Source organism: Acinonyx jubatus, chromosome E1 (assembly GCF_027475565.1).
Source record: "Acinonyx jubatus isolate Ajub_Pintada_27869175 chromosome E1, VMU_Ajub_asm_v1.0, whole genome shotgun sequence".
NCBI lineage: Eukaryota > Metazoa > Chordata > Mammalia > Carnivora > Felidae > Acinonyx > Acinonyx jubatus.
The window spans coordinates 44,218,535-44,239,099 of record NC_069397.1 but is presented as its reverse complement, the minus strand read 5'-3'; the positions used below and the strand labels follow the sequence as shown (position 1 = coordinate 44,239,099).

Here is a 20,565-nt window from a genome sequence, read left to right as displayed (position 1 = left end):
ATCTTTAGACCTAAAACCTATTTTCAGCCAAAGACTCCCACAATGACAGCTTTGCAAAATTTCTTTTTCCCTTGAAAAACCAATGAAGCCACTACAGATATACAGATTACAATACTGGTTACTGTTTTTATGAAAAATGTACTTTAAATTTCAAACATCCAATTCAGGAATGAGCTTCATGGCTACCATCAATTCTTCAGTGATTGCTTACACTACTATCTATAGATCTTTCCCCCTGCCTTTTTTTTTTTAAATTTTTAATGTTTATTTATTATTATTATTTTTTTAATTTTTATGTTTATTCATTTTTGAAAGACAAAGAGAGACAAAGCACAAGCAGGGGTGGGGCGGAGAGAGAGGGGGACACAAAATCTGAAGCAGGCTCCAGGCTCTGAGCTGTCAGCACAGAGCCCGACGCAAGGCTCCAACCCAGGAACCATGAGATCATGACCAGAGCCGAAGTAGGACGCTCAACTGACTAAGCCACCCAAGCACCCCAATGTTTATTTATTTTTGAGAGAGAGAGACACACACACACAGAATCCGAAGCGGGCTCCATTCCGAGCTGTCAGCACAGAGCCCAACATGGGGTCCAAACCCACAAACCGCAAGATCATGACCTGGGCTGAAGTGGGATGCTCAACAGACTGAGCCACCCAGGTGCCCCTCTTTTTTCCCTTTTTTATGTGAAAGCTTCTTGAAGACAGAGGCCATGACTTAAATGTCTTCATATTAAGTACGTATAAGAAATATTTTAAATAGGTAAACAATATATAGGTTTTATTTCCCATGTCAATTCTGTTTGGCAGTTCCTGCTTAGTTGACCCATGGACCATTCACCTCACAGTCTGTTTTTGTAAATCAAGTCTTATTGGAACATAGCCACACCTATTCATTTACGTACTACAACAGGCTACAACAGTCAGCAGTGCAGAGTAGATGCAATAGAGACCAGCCTGCCTACAAAGCCTAAAAGTATTTACCATGGCCCAGTATAGAAAAAGCCTGTCAACTCCTGCCCTAGACGAAGATTCTCTTAGTGGTCAAAATGGGATGATCGGGGCGCCCGGGTGGCTGAGTCAGTTAAGCATCTGACTTCGGCTCAGGTCACGATCTCACGGTTCATGGCTTTGAGCCCCTGTCAGGCTCTGTGCTGACAGCTCAGAGCCTGGAGCCTGCTTCGGATTCTGTGTCTCCCTCTCTCGCTGCCCCTCCCCCGCTCACACTTGGTCTCTCTCTTTCAAAATTAAACATTAAAAAAAAACTAAAGAAAAAAAGAATGTGATGATCAATTAGGGAAATCTGACACAGGGCAGGGGTGAAAAAAGAAAGCATCTATACTAAGGCTATGCTATCCCTCCTATTCATGGCAGCTATGTGACTACACTGCAACCGAAGATATTGGTGTTTCCCACAGGTCCACAGAACAGGAAAAAATACTGGTGATGTCAAGATTTGGCTTAGTGGCAAAATATCTTTTTCCTAAAATAATACCTATTTTTTTCTCAGCTTGCTCCTACAGTTTCTGTGACTGTTAACCAAATGCTCTTTAGACCAGTTAAGAGCATTCTCCAGCTAGACGTTTTGTACCTCAAAAGAACAGCCAGGTAATCCCCCTAAGATGATGCCAATGTACCATAACCCAGAACCACACATAAACAACTCTATCATTTGACCACCATGCTGATACCACATTTGTTGTGAGAGTGGCCGAAGACCATGACGTCAAGTGACCTTATTTGTCCCGCTCACTTGAAAATACCTAAATAATAATTAAAAAGAGAAGAAATAACAAGTGGTGGTGAGGACGTGGAGAAAAGGGAACTCTTGTGCAGTGCTGGCAGGAATGTAAATTGGTGCATCCGTTATGAAAAACAGCACGGCAGTTCTTCAAAAAATTAAAAATAGAACTATCCTATGACTTAGCAATTTCACCTCTGGATATTTATCCAAAGGAAATGAAATCACTCTCTCAAAAAGACCTATGCACCCCCATCTTCACTGCAGTATTATTCACAACAGTTAAGACATGAAAAAAACCCCTAAGTGTCCACCAATGGATAAATGGATAAAGAAACTGTGATATACGTATACATAGCATGGCGTCTAAAGTTAATAATACTGTATTGTATATGTGAAAGGTGCTGAGAGTAGACCATAAAATTCTCATAAGAAAAAAAATTGTAACTTTGTGAGGTGATGGATGTTAACTAAACTTATTATGGGGATCATTTTATAATATCTACACATATCTAATCATTATGTTGTACACCCAAAACTGATACAATGTTATATGTCAGTTGTATCTAAATAAAACTGAAAACAAACCCCAAAATACACCCAACACCCCCCAACAAAAAAGAAAGAAAATACCCAAATAAGATGAGGACTAAGAAAATGAATGAATTTTACGTGGTTTTTATAGAAGTTGTGAGCAAATTCACCAACGTAACTAAAAAGAAAGCTTACGCCCTAGAAATCCCTGTAATTTATCCTTTTTTCCAGTGGCACTCCACAGGGCATTTGTATTTTGGGGAAGACTGTGGTATCTCACAGAGTTCACATTAATAAAGAACATACGTTTCATTTTCAGCTCCGTTGGTCTTGCTTTTCCGCTGTTTCTGCTCATTGGTTGCCGGAGGGGCCTGTCCCATGGCAGGGGGTTTCCGCTTTGCTAACATTTTCCGTTGTCTTTCTATCTCTTCCCTCTGTGAATTTATCCTTTCCTGCTGCCTACAGATATAAAAGATGTTGCACAGAGAAGAAGGTCAAAACACTGTAACGTGGCTGGAGAGTAAACACAAATATCTTGGCACCTATATATTTGATAGACTTGAGAAAAAGTAAGCCCCTTTAAATCAAGTAGAAATCTGATTATAACTTCAGGTTAGAAAAGCCAAATAACTGATGATAGAAAGATTTTTTTTGGAATGAGTCTGTGCTTTAAGACAGTAGTTATGATTATTCTCCGAACAGGAAAAGTAGGCAGGAACAATATCAAATTTCCACTGCGACCTTATTTTCTGACTCAAGAAAGAATTTTCTGATTCCTTTTTAACAGTTAAGAAAATAACTCTCAGGGCGCCTGGGTGGTATCAATTTAACAAGAACTCTTGGGGCGCCAGTTTGTTGAGCGTCCGCTTCGGCTAAGGCCATGACCTCACGGTCCCCGAGTTTGAGCCCGTCAAGGCTCTGTGCTGACAGCTCGGAGCCTGGCGCCTGCTTCGGATTCTGTGTCTCCCTCTCTCTCTGTCCCTCCCCTGCTCGCACTTTCTTTCAAAAATGAATAAACATAAACAAAAATTTTTTTGTTTTAAAAAGAAAACAACTCTTGGTATGGCTCCATTAAAAAACCGTATTTATGTAAGAAAAATACTACAAAAGGTCCCAAGGGCCTTTTTATTTTTTTTATTTGAATTAAAGTTTCCTCAAATTATATCTAGAAAGTTAGCTAATATGAGGGATGCTGAACAAAGTAAAAAAAAGATTTTGCTTTTAGATCTATCATTTATTCTAACTCTAAGTGAGCCATTACCGCCCCCATAGTCATTCCCACTCACTGATATGGTCAAACCTAAACTAAGTTTTTAAAAATCAAGTACATTCAGAGAAACCACAATGAAGCCTTGCAGCTAGTAAAAAACTCCTTAGGGAATAGGACGTAAAATGAATTCATAAAAAATATCCATAAAGATTCTTCAGGTATCGGGGCGCCTGGGTGGCTCAGTAGGTTAAGTGTCTGACTTTGGCTCAGGTCATGATCTCGCGGTTTGTGAGTTCGAGCCCTGCCTCAGGCTCTGTGCTGACAGCTCGGAGCCTGGAGCCTGCTTCGGATTCTGTGTCTCCCCCTCTCTCTGCCCCTCCCATGTTCATGCTCTGTCTCTCTGTCTCTCAATAATAAATAAATGTTTAAAAAACAATTAAAAAAAAGATTCTTCAGATATCTAACACCATTACCATTAGAGGATTTCCTAAAGAAGTCTGAATTTTCTATAATAAACCCATTTGCACATTAGTAGCCAATAAAAATACCAATATATGAAAACTACTTTCTCTTGTATATGTCTAATAGATATTAAAGTTTGGAGACCTGGCATATTAAAAATATACCAAGATTTCAGATTAACCATTCAAAAGACTAAAATCTATAAATCACCAACCCTAGTTGAGAATCAAATGCTAGCTCCCTTCTCTTTCTTCTACCATGCTTTCCCCTACCTCCTTTGCTTGATTCCACCTTCATTTTTGCAAAGTAAGAGAATCTAAGTTTTTAACCCATTTTCAAATGAAATCTATTCAACTCTCTTTCCTGAACACTGTAGTAAGTCAGTCTCTAGACTTTCCCTATACTCAGTGTTATTTTCTTTAGAAGAATGGCAACCAGGAAAACAAGCCTATATTCCAGGGCAGATGCCCATTATACAATTTATGCTGCCGTTATCTATAAGGACAATAATGTAAGCAAGATTAACCTAGTCCAAACACTCTAAATAAATAACTATTCATCTCATAATACAATTCCCTTGGCTTTAGGATGAGCTGGGTCATTGATTGGATGTCAATGTAACAGAATGGAAATCAAAACTCAAGAGTTTTCTTGTCTGAAAAACCCTTTCAACTATCATTAGAGATATGTCTCCCCACCAAAGAATATGTAGTATGAATCCTTCATGGCTTGAAAGAATTCTGGATTGAGACATAGAATCCTTAGGTAAAATCAAAATCCTCCTTTTGACTCAATGAGATAGCATGGTCTCTGAACTGTCTCTCAAGAGGAGTTTCCCAATTTAAAAAAAAATGGTAAAGTATCTTTAGCTCCTTTTTATCCTTTCATGGACCATGAATGCAAGGCACAATAAACTCTCTGGAGATAACCATAAATATTTAGTTTAAACTATAAACTATAGTGGGGCTAGTGAAGTACCACAACATTTTATCTTTGAAGACTGGCTGCTTTGGAAGACAGATTTTTAGCAATCACCCTTATCAAACATACAACTAATTTTCTATGGTTTCTAGTAAGAATCCAAAAACTTGATCTCCAGAGATTCATAAAGAAAGGGGCCCCACAGTCATCATACATATTAAAGCATAAACACAGGGTGCGATGATGCCAAAACACCTCTGGGGAAATATTAAACCGTATATACTAAGAACAAGAGCACTTGCTTGAACACAAAAATGGATGCACCAGAGTTCACGATTATATATAACAATTCCTACGTTAATTCTTGGTATTTTTGAAACGATTTAGCTATTTATACTGACAAATAAAAGTCATCTAAAGATAGACCATCAGTGATACTTAATTTAGGTTTATTTTGGGAGTAGAATCTGGAGTTATATCAGTAAACTTGGAAACTTCTCTTAGAAAAGGACCGTGCCTTATCAAGCCTTGTATCTCCAACACATCTGACACTGCCTTTTAGAACTGATCCTTAGATATTTCTTGTATTGCATCAGTTTTAGAGAATGCTTGCCATTTACCACCCATGGAAAGAGTACTACTACCACTACTACTACTATCTTTTACACAAGTATTGATGATTTGATAAATCCATCTCACTCAAATCTAAATAATCCTATTTAAAAAGCCACTGCCTCTACAAGAAAACAAGACAATTTGCCTTAGGTATCGTTACAGGCTGAGGTAGGTCACCTAAAAAGGTATGTTAAAAGTTCTAACTCCCAGAACTTCAGATTATAACCTTAGGAGATAGGGTCATCAAATGTCCTTACTTAAAATGAGGTCATACTAGAGTAGGGTGGGCCCTTAATTCAATATGACTGATGTCCTTATAAAGGGAGAGAAGACGCAGAGACACATGGGGTGGGGGGGGGGGGGAACACTGTGTGAAGATGGAGGCAGAGACTGAAGGTATGCTGCCACAAGCCACAGAACATCAAAGAACGATCCTCCCCTAGGGGCTTCAGAGGAAGCATGGTCTGTCAACATCTTGGTTTTGGATTTCTGGTGTCCTGAACTATGAGAGAGTAAATTTATGTTGTTTAACCCACCTGGTTTATGGTATTTTTGTTACAACAGCCCTAGGAAATGAATGACAGGCGCTCTCAACAGTAACACTGTATTCCTGACTCCAACCCACCATACATACATACTAGTAGGAGGTATTAAAAAACAAACGTATTTTCAGATATCACTTTAACCAAAAATAATTTACAGGTAGCTCCTGAATAGCCCAGGTAAGAATTTTTAAAGATTCCCACAACTTCATGTTCTGTATCTACTGTGAAACAGTATGGATACCCAAGGGAGATCTTGACACTTACAGAATCAAGAGAGTTTTTCATTATGGATCATGTAACCAAGAATCAGATGGTTCACAAGATCACTTTAAAATGGGATTCTAGGGGCACTTGGGTGGCTCAGTTGGTTGAGAATCTGACTTTTGATCTCAGCTCAAGTCACGATCTCACAATCTCACCGTTTCGTGGGTTCGAACCCCCCACCATGAGGCTCTCCGCTGGTGGCACAGAGCCTGTTTGAGATTCTCCCTCTCTGCCCCTCCCCCACCCACTCACTCTATCTCAAAATTAATAAACTTAAAAAATATTTTAAAGAATAAAATAAAATAAAAATGGGATTCTATAATTCCTTATACACCAGAATAAATACCTGGAGTATCATTATGATGCTATAATGTTTAATTTACTCATGCTGATAATCCACTTCTTAAATGACCACAATTTTGTTTATAAATCAAATCCCATTACTTCAATGTTGTTTCATTTCAATATAAAAAAACTTTATCTATCTATCTATCTATCCTCTACACCTAATGTGGGGCTCATGACCAGGAAATCAAGAGTCACATGCTCTATGGACTGAGCCAGCCAGGTGCCCCTAAACAAAATCTTTTTTTTTTTTTTAAGGTTTATTTATTTATTTTGAGAGAGATGGGGTGGGGAAGAGAGAGAGAAAGGAGAATGAGAATCCCAAGCAGGCACTGCGCTAACGGCCTGGAGTCCCATACAGGGTTCTATCTCACAAATCATGGGATCGTGACCTTAGACAAAATCAAGAGTCGGATGCTTCACTGACTGAGCCACCCAGGCACCCCTAAACAAAATCTTAGTAAAGAATTTTTTCCCTCTTTGAGGAAAACATCCTAGGAACTTAACTGGAAAGCAAAGCCTTTTGAGAAATGCACCAACCACGCTGCATCCAGACTTTCCAGCCCGCTCTTCTAATCTATAGCTGCTGGACTTGAGTGGCAGCCTCCAGCTGTGTTTCTGACCTCCAGCCCAGCTACCCTTGCTCTCTCTGCAGACCTGCCAACTCCCACAACCCAAATCCTTCATCTATCCTGTTGATACTGTTTCTCCTGCCTAATGGGGATTTTGTGCAGTTCAGTGGTTTTTGTAAACTGACAAGAGTCTTTTAGTTTGTCTGAGGTCAAGGGGAGATTCTTCTCAGCAACAAGGACCTCCCTTCTGTCCTAAATGGGTTTTCCTCCAATTCCAATCCAAACTTTTACACATCATGCTCTTCCTACAGTTTATCTGTGTCACTAAATGCATAAATGTTTGAGAGAATTTACCACTCCCCCGAGATTCTCTAATTATCTAATACATTCTACATCCTTCAAGTGATCTGTTCGAGCTCTGCATTTCAGAAATCTTGACCTAAGGACAAGCATATACTTAAGCTCAATATTTAACGGTGAAATTTAGATCACTTCAATAAAAAACATTAAAACCATGCCCCCCCCATCAAAAACAAATTTTTTATTGCCTTGCCATTGACTGAGATTTTAAGATTTATTCAAATAAGAAAGAGTATACTGAATAACAATAGTATGTAACAGAACTACTTTCTCAAAACTATAAAATAAACTACTTCTTCAACAGGTTCAAACATACTTTGGAAAGGAAAAATTCCTAACCTGGACAAAAAATAATATAAATTTGATATGATTTTCTTATTAGCCGGTAAATCTTCGGTGTTAGGGAATAAAGATCACTTGAAAAGAGCAGAGGAACACAGTGAAAACAAAAGAATTGCACTGGAGGTCCTGTTGAGACTGTACTTGATTATCTGATTAAATTTTTAAATGTTTTGAGGATGGTCTCTTCTCGTAAAACCTAGTACTGCTACCTGGTGTTCAGCCACGTCACCCACAAATTATGTTGTCATGGAGTTTCTCATATACAGAAAATAATCATTTATAAGGATATCAAACATAGCCTTTACAACTGAAGAATTTCAACTGCTGCATTAAAACTGAAAGGGAATTAACTTATTAAAGCAAAACTTTAGAAAATAAAATACCTGTAATTAGTAGACACTGGCCAGACAGCTTCCCAAAAGAGATGGAGATATTTTATATGACATAAAAGCATGAAAAAATGCTATCCACCTAGGAGGAACAATCCTAGTTAGGGATCTCATTTAGATAGTCCCAATTTCTCTGATGGCTCTACAGCTAAGTCATCATTTTGTACTCTGTGTAAGATTTCCAGAACCTTCTGGGACTCGGGGGCTGCTTACAGAGTAAAAAGATAAAATATCGCTGTCAGCAAAAACTATGAACATTTTTCTTAAAAGTAATTACATTTTACATCTCTATACAAACACACTATCTTCAGTCAAAGTCTTCAGATATTTTAAAGACAGCCATCTAAGAAGTAACCACTGTCAAAGACTTGTAGGGTCACTATCACATCTGGGACTCAGTCTGAGCATGAGGTGGCTATGGCCAGTACTGGGGATATAAGTTATATCTTCAGATCGCACTCTAATGAAACTGGATGGGGTGTTACTTGCAGGACAATGTGCACGTCCTGGTCAGGGTGTTAAGGAATGGGTGGGTACCATGACTCCATGTAGTGGCCACTATTATAGTGCCCTGGTGCGTTCCTGCTATCACCAGTCACCCATGCTTAGTGCTCGGAGTGGATGTCATTCTGAGCCTCTGGCACCTGACTTAACTCAAAAGGCTTTGTTTTCCTTCGTGGGTATTGTATCTTTGACTCAACAGCTAGCCTCTTATCACACCAAATTACACATACTCGAGGTACATGTGTGAGGCAAAAACATATCTAAGCCAAGGGGAGGGTAATGTATCACATATAAAGCAGTGACTACTAATGTGCAATCCAGGTTAGTATTATACTTTATTTCAGGCATATATTTGTTGTTTCTTATGTTTCCTTACTATTAAAGGAGTCCCACACTCTCCAATTACTGCGCAGGAAGTAATTTCAGCTAGGAAAAAAGGCAGGAAAAGAAGTCTATAGAATCCTCTAATTCATAGTGAGCTACAGATCTCAAGTTTGAGAGCCCATGATTAAAAACACAATGCCATTCTCCCCAGTCTCAGATGGAAATAATCTAATAAAAATAAATAAGATATACCAAAATACATGACAATCTAAAGATTTGCTTAAGTCCAGAGCCAATATTAGCTATTTACACAGTTGGAATTTTAGGATTTTAAATGGTAATTCCCTCCTTGGAGTAAATACTTGAATGTTGAGTGCTTAGGATTCCAAGTCACTGACAGACACTGGGGTTGGCTACCAGCCTGACCACTGGTTCAGCCCCTGCCTTTGAGGTAGCCGCTCTCTCCAAGGTCTAGACACGGTCTCCTTAAAGGGCCTCAGGGACAGATCCTAAAGGTTTGCCTAGGGTTTTTATTGTTTTATACCTAACTCAGGATGTTCTTCCTCAGGTCCTTACCTATGTCATTTTTCTATGGAGCCAGAACAAATACGTTCATGGACTCCTCGTGAAAATCCATTACATAATTTAAAAGATAACAAGTCCTAGGATTTTTCTTCCTTAGCTTCAGCAATTCTTATTCTTCGTTAAGCTTTAATGTAGAACTCCTTTATTTTTTCTCTAATAACTTGCGTCATTTTTTCCAGGACTTCACCTCATTCCCTACCTTTCATTACACATATGGGGACTAAAGCTGAATGAAAAGAGGACTTCTACTACTAGGATTTTTAATGACTACAATTACAGCAAACTTAAAGCAACTTTTCAATTTCAATGTGATCATCGCACTTCACTTACTTGATAAGGTTCTGGAAAGCATAACCATCTGTCCATTGCTCAGTAAAAGAGGCCCCATGTCGAACAGTGGTAAAATGGCCCAATCTCAAGCGGTCTTGCATGCTTTTATCTCTACATGCCATCTTCTCTTGTTTTGACTTAGGAGAAAGGACAAATAGAAAATAATTTTATTCTCCTATGAGAATTCAGATATAGCATGATGTTTACTTTCTGTACTGTACTGATCAACATTTAGTACAACTGGCTGATTCTACATGGACTCTGGGAAGTACCTTAAAACTTTAAATTCTCTGCATTAACATATACCGTCTTATTTCAAAAATAAAAATGGAAAAAAGCAGTTTCTTTTCTATAAAATTAATGAATTAAAAGCTGAAACAAAGTTCTCCTATCTCTGACATTAATAAAATGACCTACTATCAGCGTTCCCTGTCTTTTTAACAGCATTCCAAAGATTTCAGCAAAAGTAACCACCAGTCTCTCAAACCTCTAGCTTGTAATAATTTCATTAGCAAGTACTGCTATCTTTCAATATAAGATAAGTGTGTGTTGGGGACATATTAAAAAACTTTCAAGAAACAGTTACTAACAACTATTAACATCAAGTCACAACTAATCAATTACTATAATAAAGGAAACATCGGCCATACGTAAGTATAGGCTGACTTAATTTTTTAAAGCACAAAGCACTTAATTATCACATTTTTATATACATAAGTTACTTCAAATATCATCTCTAAAATGGAAATGTTAAGTACTGCTAAATGTTTGTAAGAGTTCTAGGGTATGTACTTCAAAGGTCAGGATGAGTGTAAGAACCAAGGAGCGCCACACCGCAAACAAACCAGGACAAGCTGTCCCTGTCCGATCAACATCACACTCAGAGCAAAGCACAACCAGAAACGATGTCCTATATTATCACTCTGGATGTTTGCTGCTGTGTCCATGGAAGAAAGAATTCTGACTGTCAAATTATAAGGAGTCTTTTCCTAAAGGGGTGCCTGGGTGGCTCAGTCAGTTAAGCATCCGACTCCCGGTCTCAACTCAGGTCATCACCTCACGACTTGTGGGTTTAAGCCCTGCATCTGGCTCCGCGCTGACAGCCTGGGATTCTCTCTCTCCGCCCCTCCCCTGCTCATGCTCTCTCTCCAAAAATAAACAAACGAACAAACATTAAAAAAAAAGTCTTTCCCTAAAAAGCCCAACTTTAAAATACTTCCATCTCAGGTAAGGAATAAGGAGGCACAAAATGATACCCTGAGGATCTTGGGAGCAGGGGTCAGGCCACCGTTAATCACTCACCTTTTCTATAAGGAGTTTCTTGCTCATTGTCACACACCGATTTAATCGTTCTTTATACTTCTCTAGCATCTTTTGCTGTTCGTCAATCTGCCGCCTCAAATCACAGTTGGCCTTCAATGGAAAATATTTTTTATATTAGCTCCAAGGAAGATAGATGAATACAAAAGCAGTTTCTAGGGAGTCCAAACAGTATTTCTATTGTTAATCAAAAGCAAAATTAAAGTCCAAAGAGCTAAGATTAATTATGTTTACAATTTTTTATAATACTTCCTTCCTTTTTTTCTCTCTTAATAAACTTATCTTTTTAGTAAAGATGAATTCTGTTACAAGTGGGCATGTTTTTCTACTGATCGTATTTCACTCCTCTCAAAAAGCAGTTATAGGTAAATCTAGTACATCACATATACCTAAACTGTCACAAAATAAAAAACCTACAATTAGGGAGATGTTTAAAATACATATAAAAGTTGATTAAGCACTTTACAGCACTCACAGAATACTTTCAAAGGGTAATTAAACACAAAAAAAACTGCAGAATTTTTTTTTAAACCACATAACGTTCTCAGGATCGATTATTCTTTGTTTTTCTATTCTTGTTTCCAAAGAAAAAGAGACATGAATTTACAAAAGTGTTTCTTTCCAGAGAAGCCAGGCACACCCATGCCCGCATAAGACAGAACTAACAAACGGGATGAATATAAAGTCCCGTTTCTCAAGAATGCCAGAATGTAAATACATAGTTAATTTAGCTGTGGTCAGAAGGATGGGCTAAATACTTTGAAAATTCAAACCTCCTACAATAACAGAGAAGGGAAGAACCACTAACCCAAGGTCAATTTTGCCCTGCGATTCTTAAATTTATTCTTGTATTAACAAAAGATCTCTACTCTTTCAACAAATAAACGCTACTTTATAATAATGTGCTTGAGTTGTGAAAAAAAATCTGGTATTTCCCAATCAAATGATATAAGTGTTTCTGAAACAGTAAAAAGCACAAATGGAAGATGTTACAGCACATGCAATTTTAGAGACTTTTCAGCTTCATTTTTAAAGTGACCAGTGTACAACAGCTTCCATCTCGAAATTTCTACTCTTCTCATAAGTTTAATTTCTACCTGTTTTTTGTACAGAGTTCTATGTACCACTCTATCAAAGGCAAAGTGCAAGTACATTTGGGGAAATGTAACTAATTCATAATAAAGAATCCATGGTGCGCCTGGCTGGTTCAGTCAGTAGAGACTGCGACTCCTGATCTCAGGGTTGTGAATTAAAGCCCCACGTTGGGTGTAGAGATTACTTAAAAATAAAATCTTGGAGGGGAAAAAAAAAAAAAAAAAAAAAAAGAATCTTTAAGACAAAGACTATGTAATGTTTATATGAAATTCAATCTTTTTTTGGAAGGTAAACACTCCCTTAAAATCTATAATCAAATGTATGGAACCAATCAATCTCTGGCAGCTTATTTAAAATCTTAAGAACTCGACAGGCGCCTGACTGGCTCAGTCAGTAGAACATGTGACAACTCTTGATCTCAGGGCCAAGAGTTCAAGCCCCACACTGGGTGGAGAGCTTTCTTTAAAAATAAACAAATAACTAAGTAAATAATTTTAAGAACTCTAAATTTTTGTGGTTTTCTAGCATTAACAATTTGTGTTCAGGTTTACAACAGCACCTGCCTATCAGTTCCTGATGTCGCCTTATCCAACATATCACTAAAATGGAAAAACCCAATGAACCACCCATGCCTGCCTAAAAGGAGACATGAGGAGTGGTCATTGCCCATCCTGCCCAATCCAAAACACAAAATTTAATCAATTTGAGAAAAATGGCAGCTGCCATCAGTGTCTTCCTTTTTGATGTATCCATTCCTTTGGTATTGTTCTACAGCCAAAGACTACAACCTTTAGAAAACAAGGTAGTAGAAGGTGGGCAATGGTGAGTAAAGGGAGCATACTACTTTCTAGAAAACGAAAGCATTTTTTTTAACTCAAAAACAGTGCTAAGTCAGTGCTAAGTTTTTCATATACTCCTCAATCTTTTCTGAAAGAGTTGGGTGATGAAGAAAGATGAACCCATGCTCCTTTTTCAATCCAGCAGAGATTCTCGGGACAAAAGCCTACCGGTACTAGAACTGGGCTAGGAGCTTTCTAAACCCACAATCTAGCTAATTAAAACCTTGGCAATACAACCAGCACCCACATGAACAAAAAGAGGAGTTAAGAGCAACCCCAAGCAAGCACATATGCTAACAATAAAAGATGGAAGATAGGTACTGACTCTAAATATGCCTCTCCAAATCAAAAGATGGGAGAAAAGGAAACAACCAAAAATCAGACCCAAGGAAAACTACTTCTGAATAAGGAAAAAGAACATCAGCTTGAGAATGATGAAAATGATCTCCCTAAAGAATGAAAAGAACATTTTAGAATACTGCTTGTCATAGTCCATAAAACACAAAAAGACATGATGTCTATGAAATCAGAGCAAAAAACCATCAAGAATGTACAGGATGGAATAAGAAAGTGAGTTAGATAAGGGAAAAAAGTAAGTTCAAATGTAAATAACAGAATCAAAATTACATAAGATACAGTAAACAGCAGAAAATATATGGAACACAAATTAACATTTTAGTAAGATTCAGAAAAGAAAGTTGATCATATTAAATAAGACTCCAAGTGATAGAAATAAAGGGAAGAAATCAGGGATCCAGCCTAGAAACCAAGGAAGAAGCCAACACAAGACAGAAAGAGGCAAAAATTAAGCATAACCACACATTTCCAGAATAAGAATTTAGAGACCCATGTATACAGAAGTACCCTGGCAAAATTTCTTGAAATCTAAGAATAAGAGGGGGAGAGTACCTACACTCATCACAAAAAACAGATTACAGTGCAGTGTTTGTTCCTTTGGTCATGGTCTTCTCAGAAAAATTGAATGCTACAAAAAATTGCAAAGGTTCACACATGTGTATGCGTGTTACAAGTAGGTAAGAGGTGAAGGCTAATAGGTTGTAACACAAAAATACCTTTTATATGGAGAGGCAAAAGAAAGAGTTCTCAGATCTACAAGGAAACAAAAAAACTTAACACTAATACATCCTTCTTGAAAAGTAATTACTTAAAATGTATTTCAGTTGGGGCACCTGGGAGATTCAGGTGGTTAAGTTCTTGATTTCAGCTCAAGTCGCAATCTCACAGTCATGAGATCAAATCCAGTGTTAGGCTCTGCACTGGGCATGGAGCCTGCTTAAGATTCTCTCTCTCCCAAGAGGCGCCTGGGTGGCTCAGTCAGTTAACTGTCTGACTTCAGCTCAGGTCGTGATCTTGCAGTTCATGAGTTCTAACCCCACGTTGGGCTCTCTGCTGATAGGTCGGGGCCCGCTTCACTTCAGATTCCGTGTCTCTGTCTCTCTCTCCCCTCTCCCGCTCTCTATCTCTCAAATCAATAAACATGTAAAAAAAAAAAGATTCTCTCTCTCCCTTGCCCTCTGCCCCTCCCCAAATCACATGTACTTTCTCTCTAAAAATTAAAAAACAATAAAAAAATAAAAAATTGTTTAAAAAATTAAAAAATACACTACCAATGAGTTTAACAAACACGTGTAACTAATTATTGTAAATTAGGTCATAAAACTGCTTTTCATATAAGAATTATTCTTATATATGATATTAAAAGTAATAATTTAATAAGAATAGCCTAAAAACATCAGATTTTACTCATTACGACCAGGTTTATGGTTTAGATATGTGCTAAATTCCAGGTTTTATACAGGAGGGAGTCAAATAAACTAATACTATATTTCAATAATTACAGAAATATAGGTAAAAATTTTTGGAGGGAGAAAATTACAAATACAGTGGCTCTTGTTATTTTTATTATTAAACATTATTATTATTGTTAATAAACAAAACCCTTCCTTCAGACAGTCTTACCCAGTAAAAAAGACTGCAAGATCCGCACCCAGCTGTGTCATGGGAGCCCTGGAGGTTCCTCCACAGAACCTTCAAGGCCCCATAGAGCCAGCTGGAAAACTACTGAATTAGTACAAATAAGAATCAAACCTATACCTTCTAAATCACTGGAGAAGATAAAAATGTTAGTCAATTTTATTTATATATCAGTAATACTTATTTATATATGCATATACATACACACACACACACACACACACACACACACACACACACACACTACAAATGGCTCAAAAAAATTACTGAAGGAAATGTGCCAAATGTTTTATCCAGTTAATGGAATTATGGGTATCCTATCTTTCAGTATTCTCTAAATTTATTGTAAAAAGCATATATTGCTTTTATTTAAAACAAAAAGTTTTTTTAAGAATGTGTCAGTCAATATGATAAATTGCATATTACAAAATCTATCCTTAAAGACATCATGGGATAGGGGCACCTGGATGGCTCAGTCAGTTAAGCGGCTGACTTGGCTCAGGTCATGATCTCATGGTTTATAAATTCAAACCCCCTGCTGTCAGCCCAGAGTCTGCTTCAGATCCTCTGACCACCCCCGCCCTCTCTGCTCCTCCCCTGCTTGTGCTCTCCCTCTCAAAAATAGAAAAACATTAAAATATATATAGATATATATATATCATGGTATATTTTCTAGAAGTATCTTTTCAATTCCAGATTATTTTTGAAGTTTGTCTTATAAGCACAAAAAACTTTAGACAAATACTTATAAAAGATACAAAATGTAAAACCAGGGCTGAAAAGTACTTGTGAGATAGTTTTAAAAACTGAAGAATATTGGGGTGCCTGGGTGGCTCAGTTGGCTGACTGTCTGACTCTTGATTTCGGCTCAGGTCCTGGTCCCAGGGTTGTGGGGTCGAGCCCTGCATCAGGGTTCTCACTGAGCGGGGAGCCTAAGATTCTCTCTCTCACTCTACCTCTTCCTCTCTCTCTTCTCACTCTGCTCCTTCCCCCACTCTCTCTCTCTCTCTAAAATAATAAAATATTTTAAAAAGTTCAAGAATATTTAAAAAACTTCTCTGGAACAGGAAAACAGTATTTTATATCATTTCCCACAGTTCTAGATGAAACAGAATACTCCACCTATCTCTCTAGTATATACTTAAATATTAAAATTCGGGGCGCCTGGGTGGCTCAGTCAGTTAAGCGGCCGACTTCGGCTCAGGTCATGATCTCACAGTCCATGAGTTCGAGCCCTGCGTCGGGCTCTATGCTGACAGCTCAGAGCCTGGAGCCTGCTTCAGATTCTGTGTCTCCCTCTCTCTCTGACCCTCCCTCGTTCATGCTCTGTCTCTCTCTGTCTCAAAAATAAACATACATTTAAAAAAAATTTAAATATTAAAATTCTACAGCATAAGATATCCATTTTAAAGACAGTGCTTAGAATATAGGTTTGATCCTAGTTCCTACTCAGATTACCTCAGATTAAAGGAAAATATCCAAATGTTTAGTATTTAACTTTGTTATTTAGAAATAATAATGATCTCTACATTATTGTAGATCTATGTACATGATCCAAATATATATAACATCAATCAGTGCTTCTTATAAAATCTCTTACCATATTTTAATACTTACTCTTAACAAATCATCTATTCTTCCCTCCTTCTTTTCTAAGTCAGAATTCTTACTGTTTTCTAGTGCAGATATTTTTTCTATGGTGAGGTCAGACTATACAAAGAGAAAACAAATTTAGGATTAGTCTCAAAATATTACATGTTATCATACTTTTCTCATTACCTTTCTGGGGGGGGAAAAAAACCCAAAACACCTGCTAACACAAATAGTCTGGAATCACATAGCTAAAGAAATTAAATATGCTTTCCTTAGCCCATTCTTTAGGTCTTGTATTTTATTACACATGCACTTCAAATACACGTTACCTCTGGTATCAAATATATGAATCCTCAAACTGTTGTGCATTGAATAATGCAGAAACATACTACTCTAGAAATGAAACTAACTTTGAATAGAAAAGGACTTCAGAGGAGACAGGGCCCAAATGTCTAAAGAACACACATGCCACCTAGTGGAAATAAAGAACATCAGAAGGGGAGAGAATGAAGTTACCTGAATCTAAAGTCTGTCCAACTGGCCAGAAGCTGGTAATTCAGATAAAATAAAAATCTATTCCTAAAGCTCTTGAGATTTAAGAAATTCTCCTAGATTGCCAAGCATCTTGTCTTAAAGGTGACACAATGCCAAGAGGCTTCAAAGAAAATGCAGTATACGATTTGGCTATATCAAAACTACAGAGTGGAGGATGCATCCGCTATCCTTTTCACATACTAACTTTGAATATTCCCAACATTCCCTGAATTAAGAAGTTTCTAAAAAACTCTTTACGGAGGAAATTGTGTTGGTGTGCCACATGTTTAAGAATTTTAGCTTTATTCTTGCCAAATAAACAGGAATAAATCAACTACTTTCATAGAGTAGGGAATGAAAAATCACTGAGGTGTACTGTAAGCACTGTCCTAATACGCATTTTGTATACACTGTCTGAGATAACTAGAATCAACCATATTTTACAGATGATTTCTATTAAAAAAAAAAACTGAGGCCCAAAAAGATAACAGTGTTAAGTTGCAGAGCGAGGATCTGAACCCCAGCCTAGCTCTCCAAAACAAGTGCTCTTTCCCCCCAGCACCATGCTACAGTGTAGGCATTTCTACTGCAACACACCAGAATGGTAAAGAGACACCTCAAAAAGTTAAAGCACCTTCCAAAAGACTTTAAAATGCAAGTTCTGAGTATAATACACACAAATAATGAAGTAATGTTGGAGAAATAAAGGAAAGACAGAGAGGACTCCAAGATATCATATGTGGTTAGCATTTATCCCTAAGCACATCTTTTCCTCTGTATATTGATCACCAACCTACCTGGGTCTGTCTGTGCTGGATGGAGATCTGTTTCTGGGAGCTGCTGGAATGCTCTGTGTTGCCAGATCCCGTAGAAGAGGGACTGTTTTGCTGAGCCTGTAAAAAAGGTATATCAACTAATCACTAGAAAGTTTTACATCTTTCTCCACACACATTTTTAGTTTTGTTTTTGTTTTTTTAGTAATCTCAACTCCCAAAGTGGGACTCGAATTCACAACCCGAGATCAAGAGTTGCATGCTCCACTGACTCAGCCAGCCAGGCCCCCCCGCACCCTCCCCACAAACATTTGTAGGCATGTAAACAATTATATAAAACACACTCCTTCTGATGAAAGTCAGAAGTCAGGGTCATGTAGCCCAAGATGAAAGTAAAACAATTTAAATGAGAAGCAGGTTGGGGGGGCACTTGGGTGGCTCAGTTGATGAAGCGTCCAATTCTTGGTTTCAGCTCAGGTCATGATCTCATGGTTCATGAGTTCGAGCCCTGTGTCAGCCTCTGCACTGACAGTGTGGAGCCTGCTTGGGATTTTCTCTCTCTCCCTCTCTCTCTACCCCTCCCCTGCTCTCTCTCTCAAAATAAATAAACTTAAATAAATAAATAAATAAACAAACAAATAAACAAATAAATAAATAAAAATGAGAAGCAAGGGCTATAACATGGTGGCTTGGCTCATGTCCCTGTAAATAGTGTGAAGTACTCAAATGTGCCCAAATGAATTTTTAAATCTGTAAATCACAGAACACTGAAAGCTATTCCTGTAATAATATATCCTTTTTACTTGTACGTCATGGCAATATGCTTCTGTTGGAGAAGGCTGGCAAAGCATCCACCACACAGGGGATGCTTATGACTCTAGGCAGAAAGAACTGTGAACTACTATTCAGAATAGTCTCCTAAATCCATAAACCTTACCCATGAACACTCAGCAGTCCAAAAATCCAGGCTGATTTCCAATAATGTCACTTGCTGATGTGACTTTAATACATAGTCACATAGTCACACTGGGCATTCTAAGGCATTTAAAATTTATAGGGTTTAGGTCTTAATGTAATTCATCTATTCAGGAGTATACGATCCTTATCCTCCCAAAAGTCCTTTTAAAAGACAAGATTGAACCTAACATAATACAACCCTTCACAGACATAATTAGAAAATATTGGATATTCTGAGGATTATGGGCTAATCCCATAATCTTATCTGAGATCTACTGCTACCATCTTATCAGAGAAGATGTAGTGTTTCCACAGATGTGAATTTTGATACTTTCTATACATTCCTTAAACTAGTTTTCTCATCCATTAACATATAAACAATACTATAACCACCACCTACTGAGAATTACTGTCAGCTAACTGCTTCAATGTCATGATCATGTGCAATCTTTACAAAACCCTGTAAGATAGTCATTATTATTACTTCCATTTATAGATAAAGGAAATGCAAATCAGAGATTCTAAGCACCTATGCACGGTCACAGAGCTAGTAAGTGAGAGACCATGAATTAAGGAGTACTTTCATCTACAATAACCATTCTCAATGGCCACAGCAGACTGACTCCCTCTCAGTAACAGAGTTACTGTCTCACCAGGCCACAAGCAAGCTAATAAGCACTTCATACACATAATTATCTTGAAGGCTCACGACAGCCTTATAAAATAAGGCAGGCAGTATTATATTCTGCACGTGGATTTCTTCATTCAACCACTACTCACTCCCTATGTCTAACCACTGTGTTAGATGTTAGGAACACAATGACCAAGTCAAACAGAAATAAAACCCACAGACCCAGTCATTATTCTGCCTTAACAGAGCTTAGAATCCCAGTGAAGATTTATTAAGCACTCAATAAATATTTGTTGAAAGAAACTGCTAAATAAACAATCATACAGTAAACACAAAATTCCAACTGGGATAAGTGCTGTAAAGAGTATTCAACGGGGGGGGGGGGAAAGAAGAGTATCCAACAGGGCACATAATCTAATCTAGAGTCAGGGATGACTGCCTCAGGAAAGCAGCATCAGAGTGAAGATGTGAAGGAAATAAGCAGTCAAGGAGGAGACGGTCAGGTCATTCCCAGGAGAGAATGTGTACATAAACACAAGGGGAAGAGAGAAGACTGATGTGGGGATCAAAGAGGTCAAAAATGAGAAACCAGTCTCAAAAAGGCTGAACACCGTGCAAAGTCCGAAATGACAGAGGTGGGATCAGAGCCACATTCAGGGAAGTCCAAATAACGGAAAATGTTCTTTACTCTCTACGATGCAGCAAATCTTTTTTTTTTTTACTTGCTAATTAACAAGAGTCATTGATATGAACCTCAAGTATTATACTGAACTATAGGAGCATTAT

At 37.8% G+C, this 20,565-nt stretch overlaps 1 protein-coding gene across 6 annotated transcripts in view; it reads right to left on the bottom strand.

The window, feature by feature from the left end:
- Window positions 1–20,565, bottom strand: part of TLK2 (tousled like kinase 2) — a 111,497-nt gene that overhangs the window by 30,611 nt on the left and 60,321 nt on the right. For all 6 annotated transcript variants that reach the window (XM_015076379.3, XM_053212184.1, XM_053212186.1 and 3 more), the window contains 5 exons: window positions 18,216–18,311; window positions 16,909–17,001; window positions 11,345–11,455; window positions 10,043–10,179; window positions 2,581–2,733 (listed from right to left, as the gene is read on the bottom strand). In XM_015076379.3, coding sequence (XP_014931865.2) covers window positions 2,581–2,733; window positions 10,043–10,179; window positions 11,345–11,455; window positions 16,909–17,001; window positions 18,216–18,311 — 590 coding nt within the window. The remainder of the gene's footprint in view (window positions 1–2,580; window positions 2,734–10,042; window positions 10,180–11,344; window positions 11,456–16,908; window positions 17,002–18,215; window positions 18,312–20,565) is intronic.